Source organism: Sinocyclocheilus grahami, unplaced genomic scaffold (assembly GCF_001515645.1).
Source record: "Sinocyclocheilus grahami isolate Dianchi unplaced genomic scaffold, SAMN03320097.WGS_v1.1 scaffold1726.1, whole genome shotgun sequence".
Taxonomy (NCBI): Eukaryota; Metazoa; Chordata; class Actinopteri; order Cypriniformes; family Cyprinidae; genus Sinocyclocheilus; species Sinocyclocheilus grahami.
In genome coordinates, this window is record NW_015506905.1 from 29,249 (window position 1) to 56,412 (window position 27,164).

Sequence of the window (27,164 nt, forward strand, 5' to 3'; positions counted from 1 at the left end):
TTAACAACATTGTTAATGACCAATGACAAATGAAGCTTCACTTTCTGTACAGTCACGTGTGCGATTCACTTTGCGTGTCGAAATGTTCGAACCCCCAGATCTTACTTTATGAATGTTTTAATTCAGACTTATTCAGTTACATTTTAGATATCCAGTCATATAAGTAATGTGAAGAATAAAAATTATTTCAGAAAAATTGTATTGCAATTATTGCAATTCATATGAGTGCATTATTCTTCTATTACATCATATTGATATTCGTACTGGTATTACATTGCACAGTTTAATGGGTAAATTAATTTATCAGAAACTCAACAAACACACACTGTTGAATCGATCTGTGGAATATGTGGTAGATGCCTCGTCCTACGGAGCGTCTTTCACAGGCTTTTGGCTGCTATATTTTTAATGTACCATCAGATGGCACTGTTTTAGAGACACTCGAAGCTTTGAATCTTTTCCCGAAACAGTCAGAGGAAAGCCACGCCTCAGTGCTTCATGAGGCTTCATTTGCCCATCCCTACCCCCTACATATTTCATTGTACGTGACATGATTTACACACAGCGTGTGTCTTCTCCAGGTCGTGCTCAGGTTGTTCATAAAAGCCGAAATGTGGCCATATGTCGGCTTTTAAAGTAGTTGGAGCATTTTTAATTACTCTCACTTGCGTCTCGCCTTCCTCTGCCATTAGGCGCGTTCAATTTAAAGCAGCGCTATGCTGGATGAGTGTATGATATCAACCGGGAAAGCATTAGAATCCGGGAAAGCATCTATCCAAACAGAGTTTTGTACCTGTAAATGTTTTTTTATTATTTTATTTTATATACATACAATCATGAAAACGTTTCAGTTTTTTTATGTATTATTATTGCACAAGTGTCTGTATGTAATGTTTGCAGCTAAGCGCAGCATAAGTGGCTCAGTGGGAAATGCTGTTTCCTCACAGAAAGAAGATCACTGGTTCGAGTCCCAGCTGAGCCAGAAACTCTTTCCCTCACAGTCTAAAGAAGTGTGAATCACAGATGCTTAATTGTCTAAAGGTGTAGCTGTGTGTTTTACTGCCTATCGATGGAGCCGTGAGTTTGTTATTGTTTTTTTGGCTTTTTTATGGCTCAGTTTTGGGGTTTCTGGTTAAAGGCTGGTCTCTATGTGGTTTACTGAAGGCTGAGATTGGGTAGCACTATTAAAACTTGTTCTGGCCCAGTTCAGGGCTGGTTATAAGTTACTATTCGGCTGAGATTTGGGCCAGTTATGGCTCATGTCTGTAGTCCAGATCTGGGCCAAACAAGGGCCGTAATTCTTTGCTGCATGTGGGCCGAGTGTAACTGCTTGTTTGGCCCAGAGCTGGGCCAGAAGATAATTGCTATGTGGGCACTCATGATAATTGGTAGAGGAAATTTGCTCTTCTTTGAAAATTTTTGAATTTTTATTTGCCCGCTATCATGGCGGATAGCTGTGTGTATTCTTAGGCACCCGGAACTGAATGGGGTGTTTTCAAAAAATGCTTTGCTAGACTTAATGCTCTCATAGCTAGAGCAGTCAGCCCCGTGCGCGCTGCCTCAGCATGGGCGTGGCCCAGACGCATCCATATGAAGCTGTCAGTGATAATAATCATTAGTGACAGCATTCTCTTATTGTGGCCAGCCTAAGGCACACCTGTGCAATAATCATGCTGTCTAATCCGCATCAGCATCTTGATATGCCACACCTGTGAGGTGGATGGATTATATCTGCAAAGGAGAAGTGCTCACTAACACAGATTTAGACAGATTTGTGAACAATATTTGAGAGAAATAGGGCTTTTGTGTACATAGAAAAAGTCTTAGATCTTTGAGTTCAGCTCATGAAAAATGGGGGCAAAAACAAAAGTCTTGCGTTTATAATTTTGTTCAGTGTATATAGCACATTTCATACACAATGGTAATTCAAAGTGCTTTACATAAAAGAAAAGAAAAAAAAATCACAACAATAAAACAAGGAATTTAAAAACTTTGAAAATGATAAAAAAAAATGATTTAAGAGGTTTAAAATGAATTTAAAACAGTTAAGAATAGAAAACGATTATACATAAAATATAGTGCAATCAGTTCGGACATTGCACAGTGCTCATTCAGTAAATGCTGACTAATTGTGACTAATGTTTTAGCACATCTGATCTCTTCTGGAAGCCGATTCCAACTGCGGGTGGCATAATAACTAAAAGCGGACTCCCCTTGTTTTGTGTGAACCCTTGGTATTTCTAACTGACTCGATCCTAATGATCTGAGTGGTCTGTTAGGTTTATATTCAGTGAACATATCTGCTATGTATTTAGGTCCTAGGCCATTGAGTGATTTATAAACGAGTAAAAGTACTTTAAAATCAATCCTAAATATAACTGGAAGCCAGTGTAAGGACCTGAGGACTGGTGTGATATGCTCAGATTTTTTGGTTCTAGTCAGAATCCTGGCAGCAGCATTCTGGATGAGCTGCAGCTGTCTAATGGTCTTCTTGGGAAGGCCGGTGAGAAGACCATTACAATAGTACAAATATCCTGCTGGTGATAAAGGCATGAATATGTTTCTCCAAGTCTTCACTGGAAACAAAACATCTAATTCTTGCAATGTTTTTGAGATGATAGTATGCTGATTTAGTTACAGCACGCACACGCACACGCACACATTCACCCCCCACCTACAATCCCTGCTGGTACGAGACTCGAATCCGCAACGTGACTTCAGTTTTTTCCTTGATTGTGAGAGGAGTTTGCTCTGTGCCCAAAGCAGGAGACGTCAAATAATTTTGAAGTGAAGTGACATGACGTGTGGCCAAGTATGGTCTCCCTGACCCATACTAGGAATTAGTGCTCTGCATTTATCCCATCCTAAGGGCACGCACGCACACGCACACGCACACATTCACCCCCCACCTACAATCCCTGCTGGTACGAGACTCGAATCCGCAACCTTTGGGTTACGAGTCTGACTCTCTAACCATTATGCCACGACTTCCCCCGAGCCTGTAATGGGTACGTGACCTAAGGCCACCTTAGCGATTGATATAGGCTACCACTGTCGTGTTGTCCGAGCGGACCAAGACGTGGTGACCCTTTAAGGAAGGTTTTCATGGCCAGACAAACAGCCGTCATTTCAAGGCAGTTGATGTGCAGGCCTCGCTTGTGGATCGACCAGGAGCCAAATACCGGATTGCTCTCGTACAGAGTGCCCCAGCCCAAGCTGGAGGCGTCCATGATGACTACCTTCCTCCTGGAGGTCGTTCCCAACTGCACGCCTGATAGAAACAGGCTAAGAGTTTTCCAAGGGGCCACAACTTTGACGCAGCGATGGGTTACCCTCACATAATAGCGGCCCAGGCGCCAGGCGTAGGAAGGGACACGGCTTTGTAGCCAATACTGGAGAGGCCGCATGTGTAGCAGGCCCAGGGGAATAACTGAGGAGGTGGCTGCCATGAGGCTGAGCATCTTCTGAAATACCCTCAGGGGACGTGCAGTCCCCAACTTGAACGACGCCGCCACTCGCTGGATGTTCAGGGAGCGTTCCGGCCTAATCCAAGTTTGCATTTGTACTGAGCCTATAATTGTTCCCAGAAAGGTCACTCACTGTCTGGGAGTCAGAGAACTCTTGGCTGAGTTGATTTTTAACCCAAGATGCTCCAGATGGTTGAGCAACAATCACCTGTGAGCGATAAGTTCCTGTTCTGATTTGGCTAGCGCTAGCCAGTCGCCAAGGTAGTTCAGAATGCGGATTCCCATCTGTCTCAGAGGGACACTTCGTCCATGCACTTCGTAAAAGTGGGGGGCCAGGGACAGTCCAAATGGAAGGACCGTGTACTGATATTCCACTCCCTTGAATGCGAATCTCAAGAAAAGTATGTGACAGGGAACTATATGGATATGAAAGTATGCGTCTTTCAGATCCACAGACAGAAACCAGTTCCCGGGCGCAATATTTGCACAATGATGTTTCAAACTTAAAATTCTGAACGGCCGTCGCATGAGGGCGCGATTCAGAAGCCTGAGATCGAGAATTGGTCTGAGTCCGCCATCTTTCTTGGGAACGAGAAAGTATTGGCTGTAAAAGCCTGACTCGCTATTCGCTAAGGGGACCGTTTCTACAGCACCGTTTGCAAGCAGTGTTTGCATGTCGGACCGGAGAACATGTGCTTCGTTGTCCTTCACCGAAGTCTGTATATGCCTCTGAAACCAGGCCTTTAAGCCTGCGGTTCGACGGTGGGAGAGAAAGGAGCTGGGAAAGCAGAGCGGGGAGGACCACCTTCATTGAGGAAGGCGATCCGTGAGCAGAGACGGGCGAGACTCATGCTCTCGCAATGAGAGCATGAAGCCTCGGTGAGCGCTGCCTCTGCATGGGCGATCCCCAGACAGGCGACACATTCACCGTGACCGTCTGCATCATGCAAGAGGTCCTTTTGCAACAACGCAGCTTGAAATTTGCTCTGGAACCATTCTGGCGGGCTAGAGCGCTATTGATTTTTTGCAGCTACACAAACGTGAACAAATCAGGCTTCAGTAACAGAGTAAACAGGAGTTTCCCCATAGGTCGTCCAGACGACACAACAAGAGTTACCTTTCGATAGGGAAACAGCTAGTTAGTTTATCAGCGCTTTTTTTCCGATAGAGATCCCACAGCAGGTGGAACTTATAAAGTTAGTGATAACAAGGCCCACCCATTTAGAGGAACGATATGATTGGTCAATTTTTATGTCATTTTAAATTACACTCCCATTTAATTACTATTGCTTGGCCCTCTGTAGTTTCATAGCTGGACCACCACAGAGCTGCAAACGCTAGGTGGAAACATTCTAATATGGAGAAAATGGGCGGCATTCATTAGCCCATTCATTGAATAGGCAGATTTGAAGAGTTCTTTTTTTCCCACAGAAATTACATTTATTTTATTTAGACGATGATTGTGAAATTATGAATTGCTTAAATAAAATGGAAATTAGGTTAGGCCCCTGACAATTCCCCTCTGGTTGCTTCCATGCCGCTGACTGGACAAAGTCACGTGACTACATACGCGGTAGCATGTATTTTTAAGAAGAAAAGTCAGGGCTGCCAATTCAGGCTGTTGCCGTAAGTTGTTTTTTAGTCAATAATTTTTTTTATTAAAGCGATCTCCCACCACACTTCCCCAAATGTGATTTTGACAGAGGGGAAAACTGCGAGAAAAACATGATTGGACTAATTTTGGTGTAGTTTTGAACAGCAATCAGGCTTGTTTTATTTTGCGGACATGGCAACCCTGGGGAAAGTATTGACAGAATTAAAACAAAAAAAACTAAATAAACGACATGGAAAAATTACATCGGTTAGATCAGTGGTTCTCAAACCTGTCCTGGAGTACCCCCAGCCCTGCACATTTTGTATGTCTCCCTCCTCTATCCCACCTGATTCAACTCATCAGCTCATTAGTGGAGACTGCAAGACCTGAAGTGGGTGTGTCATATATAGGAAGACATACAAAATGTGCAGTGCTGGGGGTACTTCATGGAGAGGTTTGAGAACCACTGGGTTAGAGGTTCTGAATTTCGGTTTTGTTACTTTTCGATTAATCGTTCAGCCCTAATATGAAGCATATAGGCCTAGACTTTCACAGAAAGTCAAACAATTTATTTAAAAGAAGGCAAAACAATCTTCCAGTCTATGTTAAAGTCAGTATGTACATTTACAATGATTTATGACAAATATAATGCTATTTAAAGGAAAACCATGTGAGTGGTGCTCTGTACACATCAGGATCTTTAACATATTCATTTTTATATTTCATAGGATTTAATTTTACATTTTATGGATACATTTTTAATCAACTCAAGAACCCCCTGTAGTTCCCCCACAAACTGCCATTTGGGAAACCCTGCTCTAAAAAATTTATACTTTACTTTGATGGGAGAATAATACACCGTACCATTTCTCAGGACCTGCTCCAACTTTAAGTTATAGATGTCTGTGGTATTGTCCAGAACCGTCCCCACCACTGTGACTTTGTAAGCTGTCAAACATACATGTTATATGTTCCTGTATACAATAACTGTAAGACTGTATTTAAATGGCACATTTCTTTCATTTATAAAAGTGCTGAGAATTTAACAGAAACAAAAATTTTTACCGTATCCCTTGTCATCTTCACAGGCTTTTTCCAAACGCTTGTAACTTTTGACCTGATGTTTCTTCTGTTTACTGCAGCATCCTGTGTCAAGACATGTTCTGATGTTTGTGCACAAACTCATAAGTTCTCTTATAAAAATTGTATTATAGCATCATTCTTAAATATTGGGGGAGGGAACTAAAATATATATCATCTTATATTATTAATAAGGCAACACTTTACAATAGGGTGACCATACGTGCCATTGTCCTGGCCAGGATTTCTATATTACCTAAAATAGCTCTAAAGGTTTTGGCTTTGTTTGCGTGTGCAGACCGATCGGTGTATGACATCAAAATACCTCGAGAGCATTTTGAAAGCATAAGGAACCATCTGTATGGTATTTTGATGTCATATACCGATCGGTCTGCACACGCAAACAAAGCCAAAACCTAGATATTTTAGGCAATATAGAAATCCTGGCCAGGACGCGTCCTGGGAAAATGGCACGTATGGTCACCCTACTTTACAATAAAGTTCAATTCAATAAGTTTTAAATTCTTCATCTGAGCAAGTCTTACAACAACTGCAGTGCAAGTGTTTGCAAGACATTCTTCAAAATATATTGTTTAGTGCTTCACAGAAGAAAGAAAGTCAAACAGGTTTGGAACAACATAAGGGTAAGCAAGTAACTTTTGAGTGAACCATCAAAATGTTTGGATCAACCATCTCTTTAAGCAAAAATTGTAAATTACTTTATTCTCTTCCATTCATGTTGTGGGAAAGTAGAGTCAATAATATGCATTAAAACTGTGAATCTATTATTTCAGTCTGTAAAAGTTCAATTTCAGTCAGACAAAACAAAAACAATTATAATTCAAATCGACTGCATAGAATTGTACTAGTCTAGTTTTTGAAAAAGTCAGACTAGTGGACCTAAATAATGCAAATGCAGCACTGTCCACTCTAACTTTAAATATGCTACATGACATGAATGACATTTTGTGTGTGAGTGGCTGGATCTGATTCTTCTAAGAACTCCCCACCTCCCTTGGTTACTGTTTCTAATGAACTTTCTGAAATTTCTGTGAAGTGTGATTATTCATAAAATGTGCTCAGAAAGTCATAAAATATTGGACATTATTCTTATGTAGGCTAGAGAGACATTTCAATGCATATTTCCTTTTTTCTTTAAATTATGCATTAATGTGATTTTAAAAACCCACCAATTGGCAAACCAAGTCAATTGAAAATGTATTAAATGTATGGGCCTTTACTGGGAATTTGGCTATTACACATTATTTCAAAAGCAATTTGAACACTGATCCTTTGTCTCATGATTATTCAAATGATATTAATTCAATTAACCATTACTATGAAATTACAACAACATAATTTGACTTAAAAGAACATTCTGAGTGTGCAAGAGATAATGCTACATTTCCTGTAATCAACTAATTATATATATTACGTTTTGCATCCTGGAGCTCAGAGATGCCGATGTATCGCTCCCTGTGTTCTGGAGTTTGGCTTTCCTCTCTTGTAGGCCAGTATTCAACCCAGGTCTGCTCTCCCAAGATGTACTGCAGACTAAAAGCAAAAGAAAACACACTTTTGCAAAAACTTATGAATACATTTTGGTATAAATAACCATTAAACAACATTACATACATAATAGACACTGAGGCTGTGTTCCAAAATCTACCCTTATACCCTTAAATATTTAAGTGGATGGACATTTTTCCAAAACCATAGTAGACATTATCAAGTGCACTCATTTAATTCCATAATGCATAGCAGAGTTCAAGATAAATAATTTCATTGCTACTGGAGCTGCCAGTTTACAAAGTTTCAAATGATTATTAAAAAGCAAGTACAAACTATGCAAAAGGGGCAGCCTTTCCGGCACACTCAGTGTCCGAATTCACTCGTTTTCATTCACTCCGTCAACTGTCTGCACTATATTAGTGGACTAATCTAGAGAATAGTGAATGAGGGCATATAGGCCATAAGGTGAAGCCGTTTTTCATTTAATCCCGTTCCCATATATGGGGCACTAAATTCTTTTCATTCCAATAAAAAGATCTATTAGTTTTGAGCGAGAAAATAAACATTTTTCCTAGTTCACCTTATGGCCTAATAAGGGGCAAAAGAGCTCCAGAAAACAATCACACTGTTGCATCCCAAATTGACAGGATTGTGCAGAATCCTGTAGCAGTGTTTCCCACAGGATTTTGTAAGACTGTTTTACTCTACAGTAGGAAAATTACAATACTTTTGTCTTAATTTCTTAAGTTAAACCCTCAAGCTTTTATTTTGGCAACAGGAAAACAAGTTTACAAATGTAAAATCTAGAGAAATTCTGTAACCTTTCCACAAAAATGTTGAAAATTATGTAAATGTATCTGTTGCAGACATCGTTGCAGATTATGAGAAATGTAAAAATATTTTTGGTCATATTTTTTTAAGGATCACCCATTCGCCCAACAACATAATCCAATGGTGTGGGTGAAGGTATAATGTGTGTAGGTCTATTACTTGCACTTCTGCAAAGTTCACTTAATTTGTTAGGCTTTTGCATCGGAGGAACCTTTTTTCACGGTTCCTAGAACTAATGGTGGAACTTCCTGCTCTTTGGGCGTGTTTGCACCTCAGGAACTGGGAACGAATTTAGTTTTAGGAACGTCCTTAGGGTAAACTAAATTAGCTCCTATATCAGAATAGCGTTTAACCCAGCACAATATGAACAATGAGTAACGTAAATGTACTGTACAATCATTTAGGGCTGCACGATTAATAGAAATAAAACCAAAATTGAGATTTGGCTTGGTGCAATTTTTTATTAAATTAATATACACAGCATGTTTCACTTAAAGTGCCCCTATTATGCCATTTCCAATATTGCCTTTCATGCAGTGTGTAATGTAGCTGTATGTGAATGTAAACGATCTGCAAAGTTGTAAAGCTGAAAGTGCACGATAAATAAAGTTATTGTCTCCCAGAATAAAGAATCGACTCTGTACAGCTGAAACGAGTCGTTAGTAATTTGAATCCCACTTCCGCGACGGCTACACGTCACGGGATAACACATTTGCATAATACTGCAATATGTTCTACGTTGGCCGGCCGCGAACAACTTGACCCCGCCCACAAACACGTCATTCTACTAACGACTGCTTCTCTAATCTCTGGGAGTTCAACGCGGATTCACAAAACGCTTGCTGTTGAAAGATGGATCAGTATCCTGTTTATTTGGACCAGCTGCTCCACTGAATCACAACCTGCAAGTATGATAAATAATAGATGTTTATATTTTCTATAGAGCGTTCAAAATACAGAACTATTGAAATTGGCGTATCGTTTCCGACACGCGCTGTATGCCATAGACCAATCAGAGAAGTGCAGAGAAGGCTCACGGAATGGAGGGGTTTAAAGAGACTGAATCTTTGAACTGCTTCGAACGAATCATTTGAGAATCGCTTGAAAACAAGGTGATATTAAATGCATATTTTGAGAAAACAAAAGCGCTTTTTGACCTTGCATGCATGTAATCCCAAAACAATATTAGGAACCGTAAAAATGTCATAATAGGTGCACTTTAATGCTCCTCCATCTCTTAAAGCAGTGTCTGTGGGTTTGAGTCATATAACCTGCATTTGAAGAAACAATTTGTAATGAGAACCATTCATAAAACTGTTGTCCAACAAAAGAGAACATTTAATAATGTTTTCACTCCAAATTCACTTTATAACATCAGTCAAAACTGTAATAAATGCTATTAGCATTGCATTAGAAATATACATTATTCTTATAGAAACACCTGCGATGGCTTGAAGAACACAGATAAACCATATATTGTCGCAGTCGTGTTTACTGTCTTCGTGGTTAATCAGTCAAAGCATTTATATCTTCCATTTATTCAGCTCAGCAATAGGCATCAATATTAGGTATATTTTGTTCATATTAGGAAGTTCCTGGAGGCTCATAAGTTTTATTACTTCTATGCGGCATATTCAGAGTTTCTGTGCGGGGGCGCCCTCAGGCTACGAGTATGAATGAAACAGACATTACATGTGTTTGTAGCACTCTATACTGTTCCCGCCACACTATTTTGGGTAAAATTAAAGTAATATTTCTCTCTAAATAAATCTGAAGTAAACATATGGTAGTCCATATGTTGTTCTCCAATGTACATGAGTTTTTTTGTTTTTTTTCTTCCGTGCTTTAAAAAAAAATCGCTGTTGGCTGGCTTACGTCAACATACCAAGTTCCTAGAACTATGTTCCTAGAACTCTTTTCAGTGACCTTGGGCCATATACCCGGGGTGGGGGAGAGGGGGTTTAAGGATGGGTGAAGGGACAGTTGAGCAAATGGTATTCTTTGAGATCTTAAGTTTATTGTTTTGTTGCATGGCATCTGTCTTGTGAGAGTTCCTTAAGTTTGGCTTCGTTGGGAGATCAGACTGGCCTTTCATTTCATTATGAAACTTTGGAAACACAATGTAGGAAGTATTAACACCTACCTTCCACCTAGGTTTGGCAGGTCAACAGATTTGCCAATGATGAGGTATGACTTGTCTTTTACAAATCCTAAATGTTCTCTGCAAACGGGACGAGCCAAAAATTGTCTCACTTTCCCCTCAACTTCCTCATCAATGCCTAAAGGACAGAACAGGAAACATTTCTACAGGGACGTCCCAAACATCAGCTGCAGTTCAAATGAGTTCAGGCTCTAAAAACATTTCAATATACTTGGACAGACACAAGGAAATAATAAACCGTACCTTCTTTCAGCACCTGTTCCACCTTCATGTCGTAGATGTCAACTGTCTGTTGCAGATCCATCTTCTCCACTGTGACTTTATAAACTGCCAAACAGTCATGTTATGTCCATGTTATATTAGAGCTGTGACACTGGATCTGAATGGCTGAGGAAGGAGAACATGCGTTTACCATAATCCATGCCAGCTTCACAGGTTTTGTTGAAACGCTCCTGATCTCTGACCCGATTCTTCTTCTGGTAACTGCAGTTTTCTATGTTATGAGATGTTGATTTTCTATTATTTATACACACATTCATAACAGACCCATTCTCATTTTTAATTCTCATTTTGCAATTTGCTTTGGAAAAAGGCTGAATTAATGCATGCAAAATGTAATAACAATACCTTCTGCACAGTAGCACAAATCTCCCTTACACAGTGTGTTTAGAGCGCCATCTGTCCTTTCAGGGTGGTAGAACTTTGTACAGCGTGGATCTAAATGCATTTAATTAAATTTAGTTGAATTACAAATGACTGCAACATTCTTCTAAATACATTGAAAAAAAATAGTGTAGGATTTACTTTGAAACAGTTTTCACTGTTACAAATAAATGGTAAGTGACACACTGAATTAAATGTGTAAGTAAAAATACTATTTTGTAAAACATAATACAATAACCCTGGTTTGGATGTAGCACTATGAAACCTTTCCGAATTATCAGCATGCCATACATGCCTTCAAGCTTAAACCAGAGCATTTGATCAAACAACTAGCCCTTTTCACAGTTTTGCACTTTAAAACCAATTTGCTCTGTCAGTGTATACTCAAGTATTTGTAGAAATCTGCTATGGCAGAGCAACGTTTTGATTTATTGATTTTTTCATTGCATTACTTCAGCATACAGTATTATTCTCATTTGTAAACCACTTTCACTAAATGATTCATTATAAGTGTGCGTGCAGCTCACCTGGTGAGTAATATTCATATATTGTGACTGCAGCAGGTTGGAGCTGACCCACATTATACAGTTTGTGCATTCTGAATGTAATTACTTCTTTCTGTTTTCGAGAAACCTAATGACAGAGAAACTTAGTACTAATTACTAACACAAATATAGTTTGCATACCATTCTATTTCACATTAAAGTGATACTGTAGTTCATCTAAAAATTAGCATTAAGTCATCCTCATACTGTTCCAAACCGGTATAACTTTCCTTCTTTTGTGGAACACAAAGAATATTTTGAAGATGTTCATGCTGCTCCTTTCTATACAAAGGAAGCCTCATCAAAGCAGTCCATATTACACTGTATTCACTTTCAGAGCAGTATGTACATTTTGCAGAACATCTTTTTATGATCCATGGAAAAATATTTTAAAGTGCCCCTATCATGGATTTTGAAAATGACCTTTAATGCCGTGTAGCGTAACTATCTGTGAATGTAAACAGTCTGCAAAGTTGTAAAGCTAAAAGTGCATCATAAATAAAGTTATTGTCTCTTAAAAGAGGGAGTTGACTTGCTTAAACGAGTTGTTTAATATTCAAATCCCATTTCCGTGAAGTCACAAGTTACCACATTTGCATAATGCCCACATACGTTCTGCGTGGACATCCCACGGAAACCTGAACCCTCCTCAGATGCTGTAGCTCTTTTGTGTGGAAAATATTTTCGAGAAGACGCTGTGCTCTGTGCTGTGAAAGTGAATTCAGTTTATTTTCCCTTCCAAAAGATGAGTCTGTAAAGAATCACTGGTTAAAATTCATCTTTACTATGATACCACAGCAGTATAATCACAACCTTTTGTTGTGTTCCCGTCGTTTCACTGACGACTGCTTCTCCAATCTTTGTGAGTTCAACGTGCGATTCGTAAAGCTGTTGCCCTTGAAAGATGTGGCAGTTCCCAGTTTGTCTGGACCAGCTTGCTCCTCTGAATCAGAACCTATAAGTATGATTCATAATTGTTGCTTTAATGTTCTGTCAAGCGAGACATATAAGTAGTTTTGTGTGTTGTGTTGTGTTGTGTTGTGTTGTGTATACACTCATCACAGCTGCAGGTGTCTGGCTAACTCACATTATAGTTCTGCTAATCAGCTGTGGCCACGCTATTGTCTAGAAATGTGTTGATTAACATAGAATGTATGTCGTACATATTACTAGGAGTCATGCTAAAGGATGGAGCAATACGTTGGTTTACAAACTGCAGTGATTTATCAGTAGGCTACTCCACGTCTGTGTTCGGCTAACGCATATACCACTATTGTCTGGGTATTTACTACATTCCGTTTCTGACATGCGCTGTATACTAGACCAATCACAACAGACTGGATCATCAGACCAATCAGAGCAGAGTAGCTTCACGCAAAGGAGGGGTTTTGAAAGATGAATCTATGAACTAATCATTTTAGAGTCGTTGTGAAATTTGGTAAATTAAAATGTAATTGTTTTTATGTTTTTTACCTTGCATGCATGTAAACCTGTTGTTGGGGACTCCCAACACCAAATTATGAACCTTTCAAAATAGGGGCACTTTAAAATGGTTTGGAAAACAATGAAACTTAAAGCATTTATGTTATAGCTGGCACTACAGTCCTTCACTCAATTGTTATGTGCTTAACCAAACTACATATTTCTTTAAAATTATGCAATAGAGAGAGAGGGAGAGTGAGTATGACATCATCAATCAGCTAACATACCTTATCGAAGTAGAGGATCACTTTGTCCGTCTCAAATTTCTGACTGTATCTCTCCTTCCCTGTCGACAACTGACCACAAGAACATGAGAAAGCCCTAAATACATGACTAGATTAATTTGTTTTATGACCTTTCTGCAGATGTGTTAGATTCCTCATTTCCTCATATATATATAGCTAGTAGATCTGAGATACATGCAGAGGGCTCGTAAAGCTTCTAGAATTGCATAATTTACTCACTGCATACAGATGTGAGGCATCCAGAGGTGTGAAGTATTGGAGTAAATGTAATTAGTTACTGTACTTGAGTATATTTTCGGGTACTTTGTAGTTGTACTGAGTATCAAAGATATTAGCAACTTTTACTCTTTACTCCACTACATTTGAAATGAGTGTTGCAGTTACACACAACATTTTGAATGGACCTAACTTTTTCTGTGGCAGTTTATTTCTGCTACAAAAGACGTGATACTGCCTATTACAGGTCACTGAAAGTACTGTGTTTTGCCCAGCGACAGCCCCAAGACATTACTGCTCTAGAGGAGATCTGCATGGAGGAATGGGCAACAGTGTGTACCAGCAACAGTGTGTGAAAACCTTGTGAAGACTTACAGAAAACGTTTGACCTCTGTCATTGCCAACAAAGGGTATATAACAAAGTATTGAGATGAAATTTTGTTATTGACCAAATACTTATTTTCCACCATAATTTGCAAATAAATTCTTTAAAAATCCTACAATGTGATTTTCTGGATTTTTTTTCTCATTTTGTCTCTCATAGTTGAGGTATACCTATGATGAAAATTACAGGCCTCTCTCATCTTTTTAAGTGGGAGAACTTGCACAATTGGTGGCTGACTAAATACTTTTTTTCCCCACTGTATATATAGCCCTAGTTTTTCTTTAATTCCTTTGTGAGTTGTTGAATGTAATGGTAGTCTGTTTGCCAGTCATTCTGTTCTTTGTTCCCTTTGGTTTTTGGCTTATTGTTTGCTATAGATTTTCCATTAAATATCTGCACATAGATCCTTGCCTCTGCCTGTTTTCCGCAGCTTCTCCGCAATGTTACAGTTTATCACTGGCATGTCTCTTTGAGTAGTGCATCTTTGAGCCTATATTTAGTATAAGTAAAATACTTAAGTACTGTTAAAATCAGATACTCTAAGACTTTTACTCAAGTTGTTTTGGAATTGGTTACTTGTAACGTGTAGTGGAGTAATTGTCACTGTAAGGTATCTGTACTTTTACTCAAGTATGGTTTTTAGGTACTCTTTACACCTCTGGAGGCATCACTGCATTAGTTTATCATCGCAATACCACTTCCAGATCTCTGCTATCCACAGTAAATCCAGTCGGTAAGCCAATGTCCAGAATAGTCATGGTGGCATCGGTTTTATCACTTTTGTAGCTGTGAAAATGGAGATCAAGAGCAGATATTATTAACAAGTCTTGTAGGTTTTGCACAATGTTCTCTGCGTTTAAGGCTGTTTTCACACTAGAGCTTTTGGTGTGAACTCGAGTCCATTTGACCTCAGAATTATTATATTGTAGTATCAGAATAAAAAAAAGTTACTATTATATTGTAGTATCGGAATCAAACTCGGGCTCCGACCAATTAATAAAAACAAGTGTGAATTAAAACAGCCTAAATAAGCACATGCTAATAAATTACAAAAAAGGGATATTGGTTCACATACATGAAATTCATAGCGAGCTGATAAGTTTCAATAGCTCCTTCTTGTTTTGCTAAAGGGGAGAAGAACAATTAAAATAGTGAAAGAAGATTCAGTGCATAAAGAGGTACATTAGGGGTTACTAACTTTTAGGATCTTTCTCCATTTTAACAGTCAGATCAAAGAATGTACAGTTAGACTTCTCAGCAGGTCTGGCGTAGTACAGCGTCAGAACCTGAACACAGCAGCACGTCTCTGATCAGATGTTCAAACACATTTAACTTGCTGTTGACTGTATAAACACTCATGAACACTCACTGAGAGAGTGGCTGCTCCAGTTCCTCTAGCAGTTACATTGAAGTCGTTGTTTATGTCCACCTGTTGAGTGAATGCAGACATACTCGTATCATCAGAATAATCAAATCCATACTTGAAGATTTCATTGACCAAACACTATTGACGTAGACAATAAAAATTATGAATGACGAGCAACAAAATGCCCATAATTCTTAATTTACTATGATATAACTAATGATATATGTTGATGATATATGATATAATTCATTTGAACTGACACGAGCAGCAAACAATTTGAATCTAGTAGATGAGTTACTCTTCACCTTGTATGAATGTGTAAGATGTGCATTATCTCTTTTGATATTATATCTGACAGGTTTGCTTCTTCCTGCCACAGACAGCTCTACGTCCAGATTGAAGTTTTGTCGGTTCTTCACCTGCGTGTGATACTCTGCCACGGCCTGGAACACCATGATGGTCGCCTACAACAGACCGGTGTGGAAAGTGAATTTCCAACTGGAGGTTTCCAGCAGCCAAGCACAAACATGTTGTCCTCATTTACTGCACGACTTGAATTCAAAATTATAGACTTTTTTTTTAATGATTAAATTAAATTGTATTAATCAAGAAGCAAATTAAATTAAATTGATAATAAAACGTATACAATGAGATGAGAAATTATTATGACATTCTTTCTTTCTTTTGTTTATTTTTAGGAATTCTATATTGTCTTTTTTCTGGATTTATGATTTAATGCAAATTTATTATCAAAAAAATTTTTTTAAACTGTAATCAAATGAAAATGTAACTATTATTTTTTTTGCCAAACAAAGTGCTGCACAACAGAGGTTTACTGTTAAAATTAATACATGGAAGAAAAATAGAGTGCTTATTCCTTAAAAATAAAGTTTCAATAACTGTATTATTGTTATCGTTATTAGTATTATTCCTTTGAAATGTACATTCTACAGCACAATAGTAATATATTTCTGTCAAAATTCCTTCAAGTTAAACCAGACTTTTATTTTGACGGGTTGTCGTGAAGACCTTTGAGTTTCTGTGTGTGAATGTGATTTGAAGATAGTTTTTCAAATGAAATGGAGAAATGTTGGTGAAGTGACTCTCAGAACAACTCTAAAGATGAAATTCATGTGTTCATGTTGTAACAGCTGGACAAATCATACAGATTATTATTCATTACATTTAATGAATAATCCAACAGAAGAACTTGGAAGAACCAGAAAAACTTCAATGCCATCAAGCAACCAAACTATCCAGACTTTCATCAGAGACTGCATCCGGACACTCATTCAATGGGCAAGGCAATGCAAGCAGGGCTGAAACGATTAGTCAACATTATCGACAACGTCTACAATAAAAAAATTGTCAACAAATATTTTTGTTGTCGAATAGTCATTCACAACTCATTCTGCCTAATGTAAGGGCCTGCAATAATGCTGACACTGTCATGCAAGACTATAATTCAGCCCTCCTGGATGCAATTCAAGAGAAGACAGCACACACGGTTATGAAGGTAAGAGAGTGGCAAAACGTGAAAGCTTGTTGATTTGAATTTGAGAAATTGTCATATTAATATTTGTTTTTGTAAGTTAAAAAATGTACTCTCACAGCTCTCATGTGAAAAGCTGAATCTTTCGATTTGCACAAACAGACAATAATCAAAACACCCCTGTTTAGAATTTAAAGTTGCAGATTCCAACTCTTGGAGTTCAACCTCAGATCTTAGCGCTTTGACTTTTGCTACTCTTTTCGCGATATACCTGTAGCAAAACTCACTTGTGTACTTGTAAAAGCAGATGCGAGAGTTCAGAACCGGGGGTGGGGTGGGAATGAAGCTATTATTAAAAAATAACAGCCACAAAAATTACATTTCTAAGAGTTGATATTAGGGCCGTACCCAGTCAACACGTGAGATCACAGTGACATCTCACTATTCTCATTCGGTGATACTCACAGTGTGAGTAATATGAGAGCTCATTGTGATTTTAAAATGTTGAGCAGGTTGAGAGGAGGCAGTTCAAATATCAGTCACCGAGGAAGCTTTCTATATCCTGTTTCTCAACACTATCACAGTGATCTCACAGTGCTCTCACATGCTGAGCTCATGAGTGCACACTCAGCTAACAGCTTTTTGTTATAAGAACCTTCTCCAAACATACAACTGACTTCCAGACACAGCCTTCGATGAAATCAACTGAAATACAAAATACATTAAATCTTTCATGATCTCAGCACAGAATGATTAAACAACTCCACAAACAGCATCACCAGCTTCACTCATTATTAACCAGACTGACTTTATTTCTGTCAGACATCTACGAAAGCGCTTATTGAGAATGAACAGAGATTTAGATGATGATGTTTTGTTGTTTCATTTGATGTTACCATCAAGGTGATTAGTGTTTGCTTTAGTTGGGCTCTTGACCCTTGATTTTATAACCTTATATGTATTTGGGCTAATGTAACTGTATGAAACGCACATTTGTTAAGGCAAGGAATACCAAAAATAGACTGCAACCAGGTGATATCGGTTTGATGAATGGTGTGATGTCTCTGTGATCATCGCATGATCTCACGTGTTGACTGGGTAGAGAATAATTGTACTTTCAGTTTTATTATTTATTTATTTTTTTTTGTGAACTAAGCAATTTAGAGGAATAAGAATTGATTTGTTTTTGTTTGTTATTTTGGCTTTGTTGGCTCCTGAAACTAAAATTCTCCCACTTGCATTGTAAACCATTAATCTCATAAAAATACTGCTCTTTGGCTTTTTGAAAACCACTCTTCCATGTCGTTCTCTCTTTCATGTTGCACCTTTACCCTAGACGGGGGTGTAACATCGCTGCTGAGAAATATAATGTAGCGATTCAGTATTGAAGCTACTATAACTGTATAACTGACAACTGTATTCTGCTGCTGTGTGAGCGTGGCCTCAGAGATGTACAGAACAGTGCAGACTTCATATTTCAATAGCGGTCGTTTGTGCTTTATTCACAGACACTAGTCCATATAGAGTTTTCATTACGTGTGCAGCACTACTTTTGATTTATTCAACAAAGATTTGTCAAATTCTGTGACATTTCTCATTATACTGCAAACTCCATTTTTATGACTAGATTCCACGATTCCCTCTGCATTTTTCACATTGCGAAAATCATACGGATCTAAAATTATTTTGCGAGCGCCACTTTGGGAATTTATTTTTCCATCATTTCAGTTCAAATATTAATAGTATTAATAGTGTACTTGTGTGGTGCCAGATCCTCCATAGTGAGCCTGTTGTCTGGCCAGCCAGTGCACTGCCTCTCCTGCTTTATCAAAGTCTTTTGCCTTCACAAGCGCCAGCACAGCGTAAGCCGTCGCCTCTAGTGAGTGATAATGCTGTCCAGGGACAGTCCAGAATCTACCGGCTGTTTCAAACACAAAACAGGATTAGAAACAGGACTGTCTTGCTGTTTCCTCATTACAGTACAAACAAGCAGCTATTTTTTCATAATTTCTACTTGGGTTTGTTTTATTGTTCTCTTTTGTATAAAGCAAAACACTTTTTGTTGACATGTTGGTGTGAGTGACCTTCTCCTTGGGTGGAATGTCTCATCAAGATGTCTTTCTTGAGTTTGTTCTCATTGGCCATGGCATAGGACGTCATCGCAACAGCGTAAGGATTGGTCAGTTGTGGAAGTCGACCTTCCAAGAAGGAAACAGCCTTCTTGATGCTTTCATGCAGACTCTATAAAAGTGTGTGTAAAAGGTAAAAGTAAGTTCTTAGATCTGCATTCTTCAACATTCATCATACTCGACTGTTAAAGAAATAGTTCAGTGAAAATGAAAATTCTGTCATCATTTACTTACTCTCCTCATGTTCCAAAGCTATATGTGTTTCTTTCTTCTGTTGCACATAAAAGCAGATATTTTGAAGAATGCTGGTAACCAAACAGTTGATGGTCCCCATTGATTTCCATAGTATGGAAAAAAATACTATGGAAGTCACTGGAGACCAGAAAGTGTTTAGTTACCCACATTCTTCAAAATATCTTCTTTTTATGTTCTGCAGAAGAAATAAATTCATATAAGTTTGGAACAACATGAAAGTGAGTAAAGGGTGACAGAATTTTCAGTTTTGGATGAACTATCCTTTTAAATCAGGCGTGAGGAACGTTGGTCCTGGAGGGCCGGTGTCCCTGCAGAGTTTAGCTCCAACCCTGAAAAAATAATACTTACCTGTAGTCTGAAGACCTTAATTAGCTTGTTCAGGTGTGTTTGATTAGGGTTGGAACTAAACTCTGCAGGGACACTGGCATATTTTGTTGTCACCTGAATGCTTGGACAAATTGTCATGAGGGTCCATAAATGACACAGTCAGATAGCAGAAAAAAGAGATACATTTTGTTTGCCATAACTCTATGTCCACATACTGACTGCAAAGTTATAGGAGCGATTTACAGAAGCGGCAACCACATGTGAACGTGAGAGTGAATCCCTAAATGGTTATTTGGAATCAACTCATAAATGGAGTGACTTTATGGACTTAATGCACTTTAATCCATTTATGAGTCATGCCCAGATAGCAAGCCGTTGAAGGTCACAATATTTTGGACTTATTTGAATCTATCCAGCATTTGAATTTAATTAGGTTTATTTGGAGAAAAATATTACATTTAAATTTTATATTTTTAATTGGGTTTATTTTTGTTGTTGTAGCCTGAATTTTTGGTCACCCCATAAATGACTGATCTGTGTGTGCATAGAACAGTAGCAAGCAGTAAAATATGAACCCAGGACATAGCTTCATTGTGTACGTGGCCAAAAAATTAACTTACAGCAACTGATTCAGCACAGATCTCTCTGCCCTCTTGCATGGTGATCAGGATAAATGCCGTCAGAGAGACATCAGCATTTTTGCCCTGTATGTCACCCTGGAATAAAGCACAAACAAACTAGATTATCACAAAAACAATCAGATTATGTGTGTGTTTAACACATCCAATAACAATTTGTGCATTAATAAAGTGCAGTGTGCCGATCTTGATGTAAATTTGGCTTCTGTGAGCCAAATATCTATGTGAAATCTTTTTGGATGTCTAATATTTCTAATATTTTAATTCTGCTGTCTTAAGTTGTTCAATACCTTTGCATTTAAAACTAAATAACACACTTTATATGTAGCCCTAGAAACTGTTACAATCGCTTCCATAGTTTGTTTATACTGCAGTTTGTACTGTAGATTATTTAATACATTACTGGGAACCACAATGAAATAAATCACTGGTTCAGGTGCATTGCATCTTTCTTTTGTGAACACAGATGGACACATTCAACAACATTCAATTTACCATCATCTCTCTATGAATTACAGCTGAATCCTCTTTAAAGGAGCCATCTTGTATTTGTTTGTGGAGAACCAGCCACTCGAGGGCGCTGCAGATCACATGATCTTCTGTATATATGAAGTCACTGGCCATGGTGAAGACTTTGGCCACATATGCTGTCAGCCTTTAACAGACAAACAGAACAGCAGAAATAAATCAAATTTAAAAACATTATAATTATTATTACTACACTCTAAAAATGCTGGGTTAAAGACAACCCAGCACTGGGTGAAATATGGACAAACCCAGTGATTGGGTTGTTTTAACCCAGTGGTTGGGTAAAATGTTTAACCCAACCTTCTGGGTAGTTTTATTTAACTTAAATATTGTTTCAAAATTACTATATGGCTGGCTTAAAATTAACCCAAAGGTTCCCATAGGTTGTAAAGTAGATAATCACTAGAGGCATCAAACAAAAGGTGAACATTTATCAATAAGCAATTAAAAAAAATTGAATTATTTAATTATTATTTATTCAACGTATTAATAAACGTATAAATTCCAACCTATCTTAGGTTAATTTTAAGCAATAAATATAGTAATTTTTAAGCAATAGTTACATTTACATTTAGTCATTTAGCAGACGCTTTTATCCAAAGCGACTTACAAATGAGGACAATAAAAGCAGTCAAAACTAACAAAAGAGCAATGATAAGCAAGTGCTATAACAAGTCTCAGTTAACTTAACGCAGGACACGTAGCAAGGTTTTTTTTTTTATTATATTATTAATAAAAAGAACAATAGATCGAATAGAAAAAGAATAGAGCAAGCTAGTGATAGAGGCCTTTTTGTTTTTGTTAATTGTATAATAAATAAAAAGAAAACAAACAGATAGAATACAAAAATACTAGAGAAGCTAGTGTTTTTTAAAAGAAAACAAGCAGTAAATTAATAGAAAGCAAATCAAAAATGGTCTAAAGTTTTTTTTTTTTTTTTTTTTAAAGAATAGAATTAGAATAGAGAGTGCTAGAGTTAGAGGGTCAAATAAAGATGGAAGACGTGTTTTTAGCTGATTCTTGAAGATGGTTAAAGTCCGCATGAAATCAAAATTGACTTTATTTACTTTACTAGCGCACATTGCTAGTTTTGATGTAAACAGTTAATCCGTGCAAGTTAATCTGCTGAAAAAAATTGTTTGTCTTTGTAATCTTTAATCAAAATCTGAACATTTACTTCCGCTCTGGAATGGCATTCCTTTTCTGATGACATCAGTTGGACGGATTGGGCAGAATATCCTTAAACACACCCCTCTAACCGTTAGATTGCTATGAGTGAGAGACAGAGAGGAGGAGCGCAAACATAAAACCATGCCCTCTATTCAATATTCCGTTTCAGCTGGAAATACGTCACTACACTGAAATAAAGTCAGCAGCAACTTCCGGTTCACGCGGACTTTAAGGACTCAGCTGTTAGGATTGAGTTGGTCATGTCATTCCACCAGGAGGGGGCAGTTAATGAAAAAGTCTGTGAAAGTATTTTGTGCCCTTTTGCAATGGTACAATCAAGCGACGTTCACTTGCAGAATGCAAGCTTTTAGAGGGCACATAAGTCTGAAGTAATGAATTTAGGTAAAGGGGTGCAGAGCCAGTGGTGGTTTTGTAGGCAAACATTAATGCCTTGAATTTTATGAGAGCAGCTATTGGTAGCCAGTGCAAATTGATAAAGAGAGGTGTGACACACATTATTTTTGGCTCATTAAAAATTAATCTTGCTGTCGCATTCTGGATTAATTGTAAAGGTTTGATAGAACTGGCTGGAAGACCTGCCAAGAGAGCATTGCAATAGTCCAGCCTGGATAGAACAAGAGCTTGAGCAAGGAGTTGTGAAGCATGTTCTGAAAAAAAAAGGGCCTGATCTTCTTGATGCTGAATAAAGCAAATCTGCAGGACCGGACAGTTTTAGCAATGTGGTTTGAGAACGTAAGCTGATCATAAATCATATCTCCAAGGTTTCTGGCTGTTTTTGAAGGAGTTATGGTTGATGTGCCTAACTGGATTGTGAAATTGTGATGAAACGATGGGTTTGCTGGAACCACAAGCAGTTCTGTCTTGGCAAGGTTAAGTTGCAGGTTATAATCCTTCATCCAGCAAGAAATGTCTGTTAGACAAGCTGAGATGCGAGCAGCTATCGTCGGATCACCAGGATGGAATGAGAAGTAGAGTTGAGTATCATCAGCATAGCAGTGATATGAAAAGTCATGTTTCTGAATGACAGAACCTAGTGATGCCATGTAGACAGAGAAGAGAAGTGGTCCAAGAACTGAGTCCTGAGGCACCCCAGTAATTAGATGTTGCGACTTGGACACCTCACCTCTCCAAGATACCTTGAAGGACCTATCTGAGAGGTAAGACTCAAACCACTGGAGTGCGGATCCTGAGATGCCCTTTGCCAATATGGTTAACAGGAGGATCTGGTGGTCAAAAGCAGCGGACAGATCCAACAAGATAAGTATTGAAGATTTGAAAACCGCTCTTGCCAGTCTTAGGGCTTCAACAACTGAGAGCAAGGCAATAGTTGAGTTAAATAAAACTACCCAGAAGTTTGGGTTAAACATTTTACCCAACCGCTGGGTCAAAACAAGAAGTGTGTCCATATTTCACCCAGCGCTGGGTTGTTTTTAACCCAGCATTTTTTTTAGATTGTATTAAAATACTATTTAACAATAAAATGCAATATAGGAGAAACAAGGCGTGAAAGAGAAAAGCAAGCTTATTTCCTCATAAGTAATGACGTCAAAGTGACTTACCATGTGCTGCTCGGCGTCTGTGTAAATATAGAGTAGGATCCATCTGATTTACGGTAAACCAGCTGCCACTGATAACCTTAACAGAAAAAAAAATAAAAATAATATATATTTGTTTATTATCTATGGAAGCCCGTTTCCGCCACTGAATAAAAAATAAAAAAGGTTTGCGACTTTTTATCTCACAATTCTGACTTTTTTTCTCGTAATTGCAAGTTTATATCTCACAATTCAGAGAAAAAAAGTCAGTATTGTGAGATAAAAAGTTGCAATAACCTTTTTTATTTTTTATTCAGTGGCGGAAACGGGCTTCCATAGATAATAAACAAATATATATTATTTTTATTTTTTTTTCTGTTAAGGTTATCAGTGGCAGCTGGTTTACCGTAAATCAGATGGATCCTACTCTATATTTACACAGACGCCGAGCAGCACATGGTAAGTCACTTTGACGTCATTACTTATGAGTTATTGCAACTTTTTATCTCACAATACTGACTTTTTTTCTCTGAATTGTGAGATATAAACTTGCAATTACGAGAAAAAAAGTCAGAATTGTGAGATAAAAAGTCGCAATAACCTTTTATTTTTTATTCAGTGGCGGAAACGGGCTTCCATAATTATCTATATATTGTATTATTATTTTTTTCTACTTTTGATCTAAAATTTTCACAAGAGCATCTTTGAGAGTACTTTATTAATTTTATTTCAAATCATAGTCAGATTCTTTATATCTGTTGTGTCCTGCTGACCTGTGTTGATATGTTTGATGGCTTCATTACGGCGCTCCATGCCAACAGTCTCCCATTGATTGGTGCTGTCCAGATAATGAGTGGCAATGAGAGGCAGAGTCATACGGATCATGTTTGACTCTCCATTAGCGCTAGGCTGGACAATAAGGCGACCCATGAAGCTTCCATTGATGGCCTGTTCGACTGTCTGAGTGATCTCCTTACCTGGAGGAATGAAAGACGGAACGCAGGCGGAGAATTTAGAATTCAGAATTCTGATTCTTTTTGAGTGATCTTTTACATTGACATCGGCTTATAAAGTTTAGTTGGAATAACTTTATGAAAGTAAAGTGAACTTACTATATTATGTTTTCAATACCACATCTCATTTTCATTTAATCTAATTTGACTTATTTTCTTAAACCATTTAAATTGTTCTTTTATGTCAACTGTAAATCATTATTTTATTTCAAATGTTTCAGTCATCTTTTGGCTGACAGCTGATCATCATAAAGTAATTTGATTCACGGATCACATCTGAAATTCCATTGCTGATTGTTAGGGTCTATAATAATCTTATTAATGCATCTAAACTTTTTACTACTGACCTTGCTGCAGCAATCACTCCAGAATTTGAAGAATTTGAAAAAACATGATGCACAGACAATAAGTCTTAAATTACTGTATGATTTATACAGACACGCATGCATTGAGTGCATTGATTCATTTAAAACAGTAATTTAAATCACTGTAAAACAAGCACTTGAATGTCATAAAAGCAGACATCTTCAAAATGTAATATATTTTTTTATATATTCATTTGCGCTGAGGAGCCGTGCCAATGCACAAGCCACGTAAAGAAGATAATTCTGCAAATAACTGAAATTGAAGGTTTTAAACCGAGATGTCGACAAAGAGGTCAAACTTGTGGACTGGAGCTTTAAGTATCTTTTGGGAGTATCTGTACTTTACTTGAGTTTTAATTTTTCTGCGAACTTTCACTTTTACTCAACTACATTTCAATTAAAATGTATACTTTTACTCTGATACATTTCCCCAAAGCATATTCGTTACTTACTACAAAATAAACCTGCAAGAAAGAAGGTTTGACAAATCAGTGGTCTGGCGCTTGCACGTTAGACTATTAAAAAAACACCCTTGCTCATTTGCAAACAAGTGCTCGCACAATTGCGGATGATTTCATTTTCCACTCAAGTCGAGTCTGGCTTGTGCGACATACAATATATAAGTGTAGTTTTAACTATATGTGATCTAACAATATCAAGTATAGCCTATCACAAAACACCAGAGGTGGGACCAAGTCATCGCCAAATGTGCACGCAAAGAAAGAAGGCGTGGTTTCAGGAACAGCAGTAGGGTTGATGATATGGAGCCAGATCGGCCTCAAAAATAACACATTTGCAAAACAAAATTCATAAATGCACAGCACAATTTACATTTACAAAATCCGATTCATAAATTCAAAACACAATTCATAAATACACAAGTAAAAGCATAAATATTTCCCCAAATGCTCACACAAATGCATCTTACCTAAATAAATTAAAAATGTTTACACAAATATATGTTTACACAAATTCAAGCTGCGCTTGAACTGTGCATTGTTCCATGATCGGGTCCTTGATGTAAAGACATTTTAATGGGCAGTGTTGGGCAAGTTACTCTGAAAATGTAATTAAATTACTGATTACCGATTACTCCTTTTAAAAGTAATTATGTTACTGTTCTGATTACTTTATTTCAAAAGTAATTAGTAATTGGTTACATTACTAGTTACTGTTACTTTATTCTCCATTACATTTATGAAATCCCAGCATACATGCTCCCGATAAGTATTCGTTATTAAAGCATCAACATTCACAGAACACTGTTATTTTAACTAAAGCAAGCGGCTGCTGCGTGTATGGTTTGGTATTGTAATGGCAGTGAGCGCTAGCAGCCAGGTGCATTATGGGTATTTGTTTAGAGTTGATTTATTTGTTAATTAAGCAAGATGTTAAGCAATGTTATTTGTGTTTATGTTCAAGTTAGTTTGGGAGGGTTTGGTTCATTTACTGCCTTGTTATAAAAAGTGTGGCTGTCATCGTCATGGAGACAGATGTGTAGGGGAGGCACTTGGCGATATGGCCTTGCTTGTGTATGTTCTCATTCTATATTTAGAATCAAAGAAGAAAGATGCCGGCATTGCTTCCTGATGGAATGTTCTGTGTGTGCGCTCCAGTTCACAGAGACACTCCGGGTTTTGCGGTGTATAGGATGCGAATGTTCGCACTCTACAGTAATCAAAATTCAAAGTCTGTAAGTGAAAATCTATATAGTATGCTTTATAATTACTATTTTGAAAATTATAACGCATTAAATTATTCCGTTGCTAAAAATTGAAATCAGATGTCAGTAACGCGTTACTGCTAAACACTGTTAATGTGTTTTCTTTTTATAGTACCTGATTACAATTTCTACAAAATCACATTATGATTTCGGATTTTGTAAATGTAAATTGTGCTGTGCATTTATGAATTTTGTTTTGCAAATGTGTTATTTTTGAGGCCGATCTGGCTCCATATGATGAAGCCATGTCAGGGAGACGCTGTGTTTCAGTGTGAAGCAAAAGCACTTTATTTGGCCTTCCGGAAGTAGATGCAATTAGGAATCATTGGTTAAGATTTATTTACAACAGAACAGCACAACCCAGATGTTCGAATTTGTGCAACGCATTTTATGGACGACAGTTTTTTTAACCTAGAAGAGT

At 37.7% G+C, this 27,164-nt stretch overlaps 1 protein-coding gene across 1 annotated transcript in view; it reads right to left on the bottom strand.

The window, feature by feature from the left end:
• LOC107572269 (complement C3-like) overlaps nucleotides 1–27,164 on the bottom strand; it is a 64,038-nt gene that overhangs the window by 10,053 nt on the left and 26,821 nt on the right. Inside the window, exons 23-42 of the mRNA XM_016258692.1 lie at nucleotides 24,416–24,619; nucleotides 23,667–23,742; nucleotides 20,884–21,043; nucleotides 20,371–20,466; nucleotides 19,124–19,280; nucleotides 18,797–18,960; nucleotides 15,853–16,011; nucleotides 15,551–15,610; nucleotides 15,380–15,467; nucleotides 15,257–15,305; nucleotides 14,877–14,967; nucleotides 13,563–13,631; nucleotides 11,836–11,941; nucleotides 11,273–11,362; nucleotides 11,058–11,138; nucleotides 10,889–10,972; nucleotides 10,628–10,763; nucleotides 7,577–7,695; nucleotides 6,127–6,207; nucleotides 5,926–6,009 (exon numbers count right to left, since the gene is read on the bottom strand). Coding sequence (XP_016114178.1) covers nucleotides 5,926–6,009; nucleotides 6,127–6,207; nucleotides 7,577–7,695; nucleotides 10,628–10,763; nucleotides 10,889–10,972; nucleotides 11,058–11,138; nucleotides 11,273–11,362; nucleotides 11,836–11,941; nucleotides 13,563–13,631; nucleotides 14,877–14,967; nucleotides 15,257–15,305; nucleotides 15,380–15,467; nucleotides 15,551–15,610; nucleotides 15,853–16,011; nucleotides 18,797–18,960; nucleotides 19,124–19,280; nucleotides 20,371–20,466; nucleotides 20,884–21,043; nucleotides 23,667–23,742; nucleotides 24,416–24,619 — 2,154 coding nt within the window. The remainder of the gene's footprint in view (nucleotides 1–5,925; nucleotides 6,010–6,126; nucleotides 6,208–7,576; nucleotides 7,696–10,627; nucleotides 10,764–10,888; nucleotides 10,973–11,057; nucleotides 11,139–11,272; nucleotides 11,363–11,835; nucleotides 11,942–13,562; nucleotides 13,632–14,876; nucleotides 14,968–15,256; nucleotides 15,306–15,379; nucleotides 15,468–15,550; nucleotides 15,611–15,852; nucleotides 16,012–18,796; nucleotides 18,961–19,123; nucleotides 19,281–20,370; nucleotides 20,467–20,883; nucleotides 21,044–23,666; nucleotides 23,743–24,415; nucleotides 24,620–27,164) is intronic.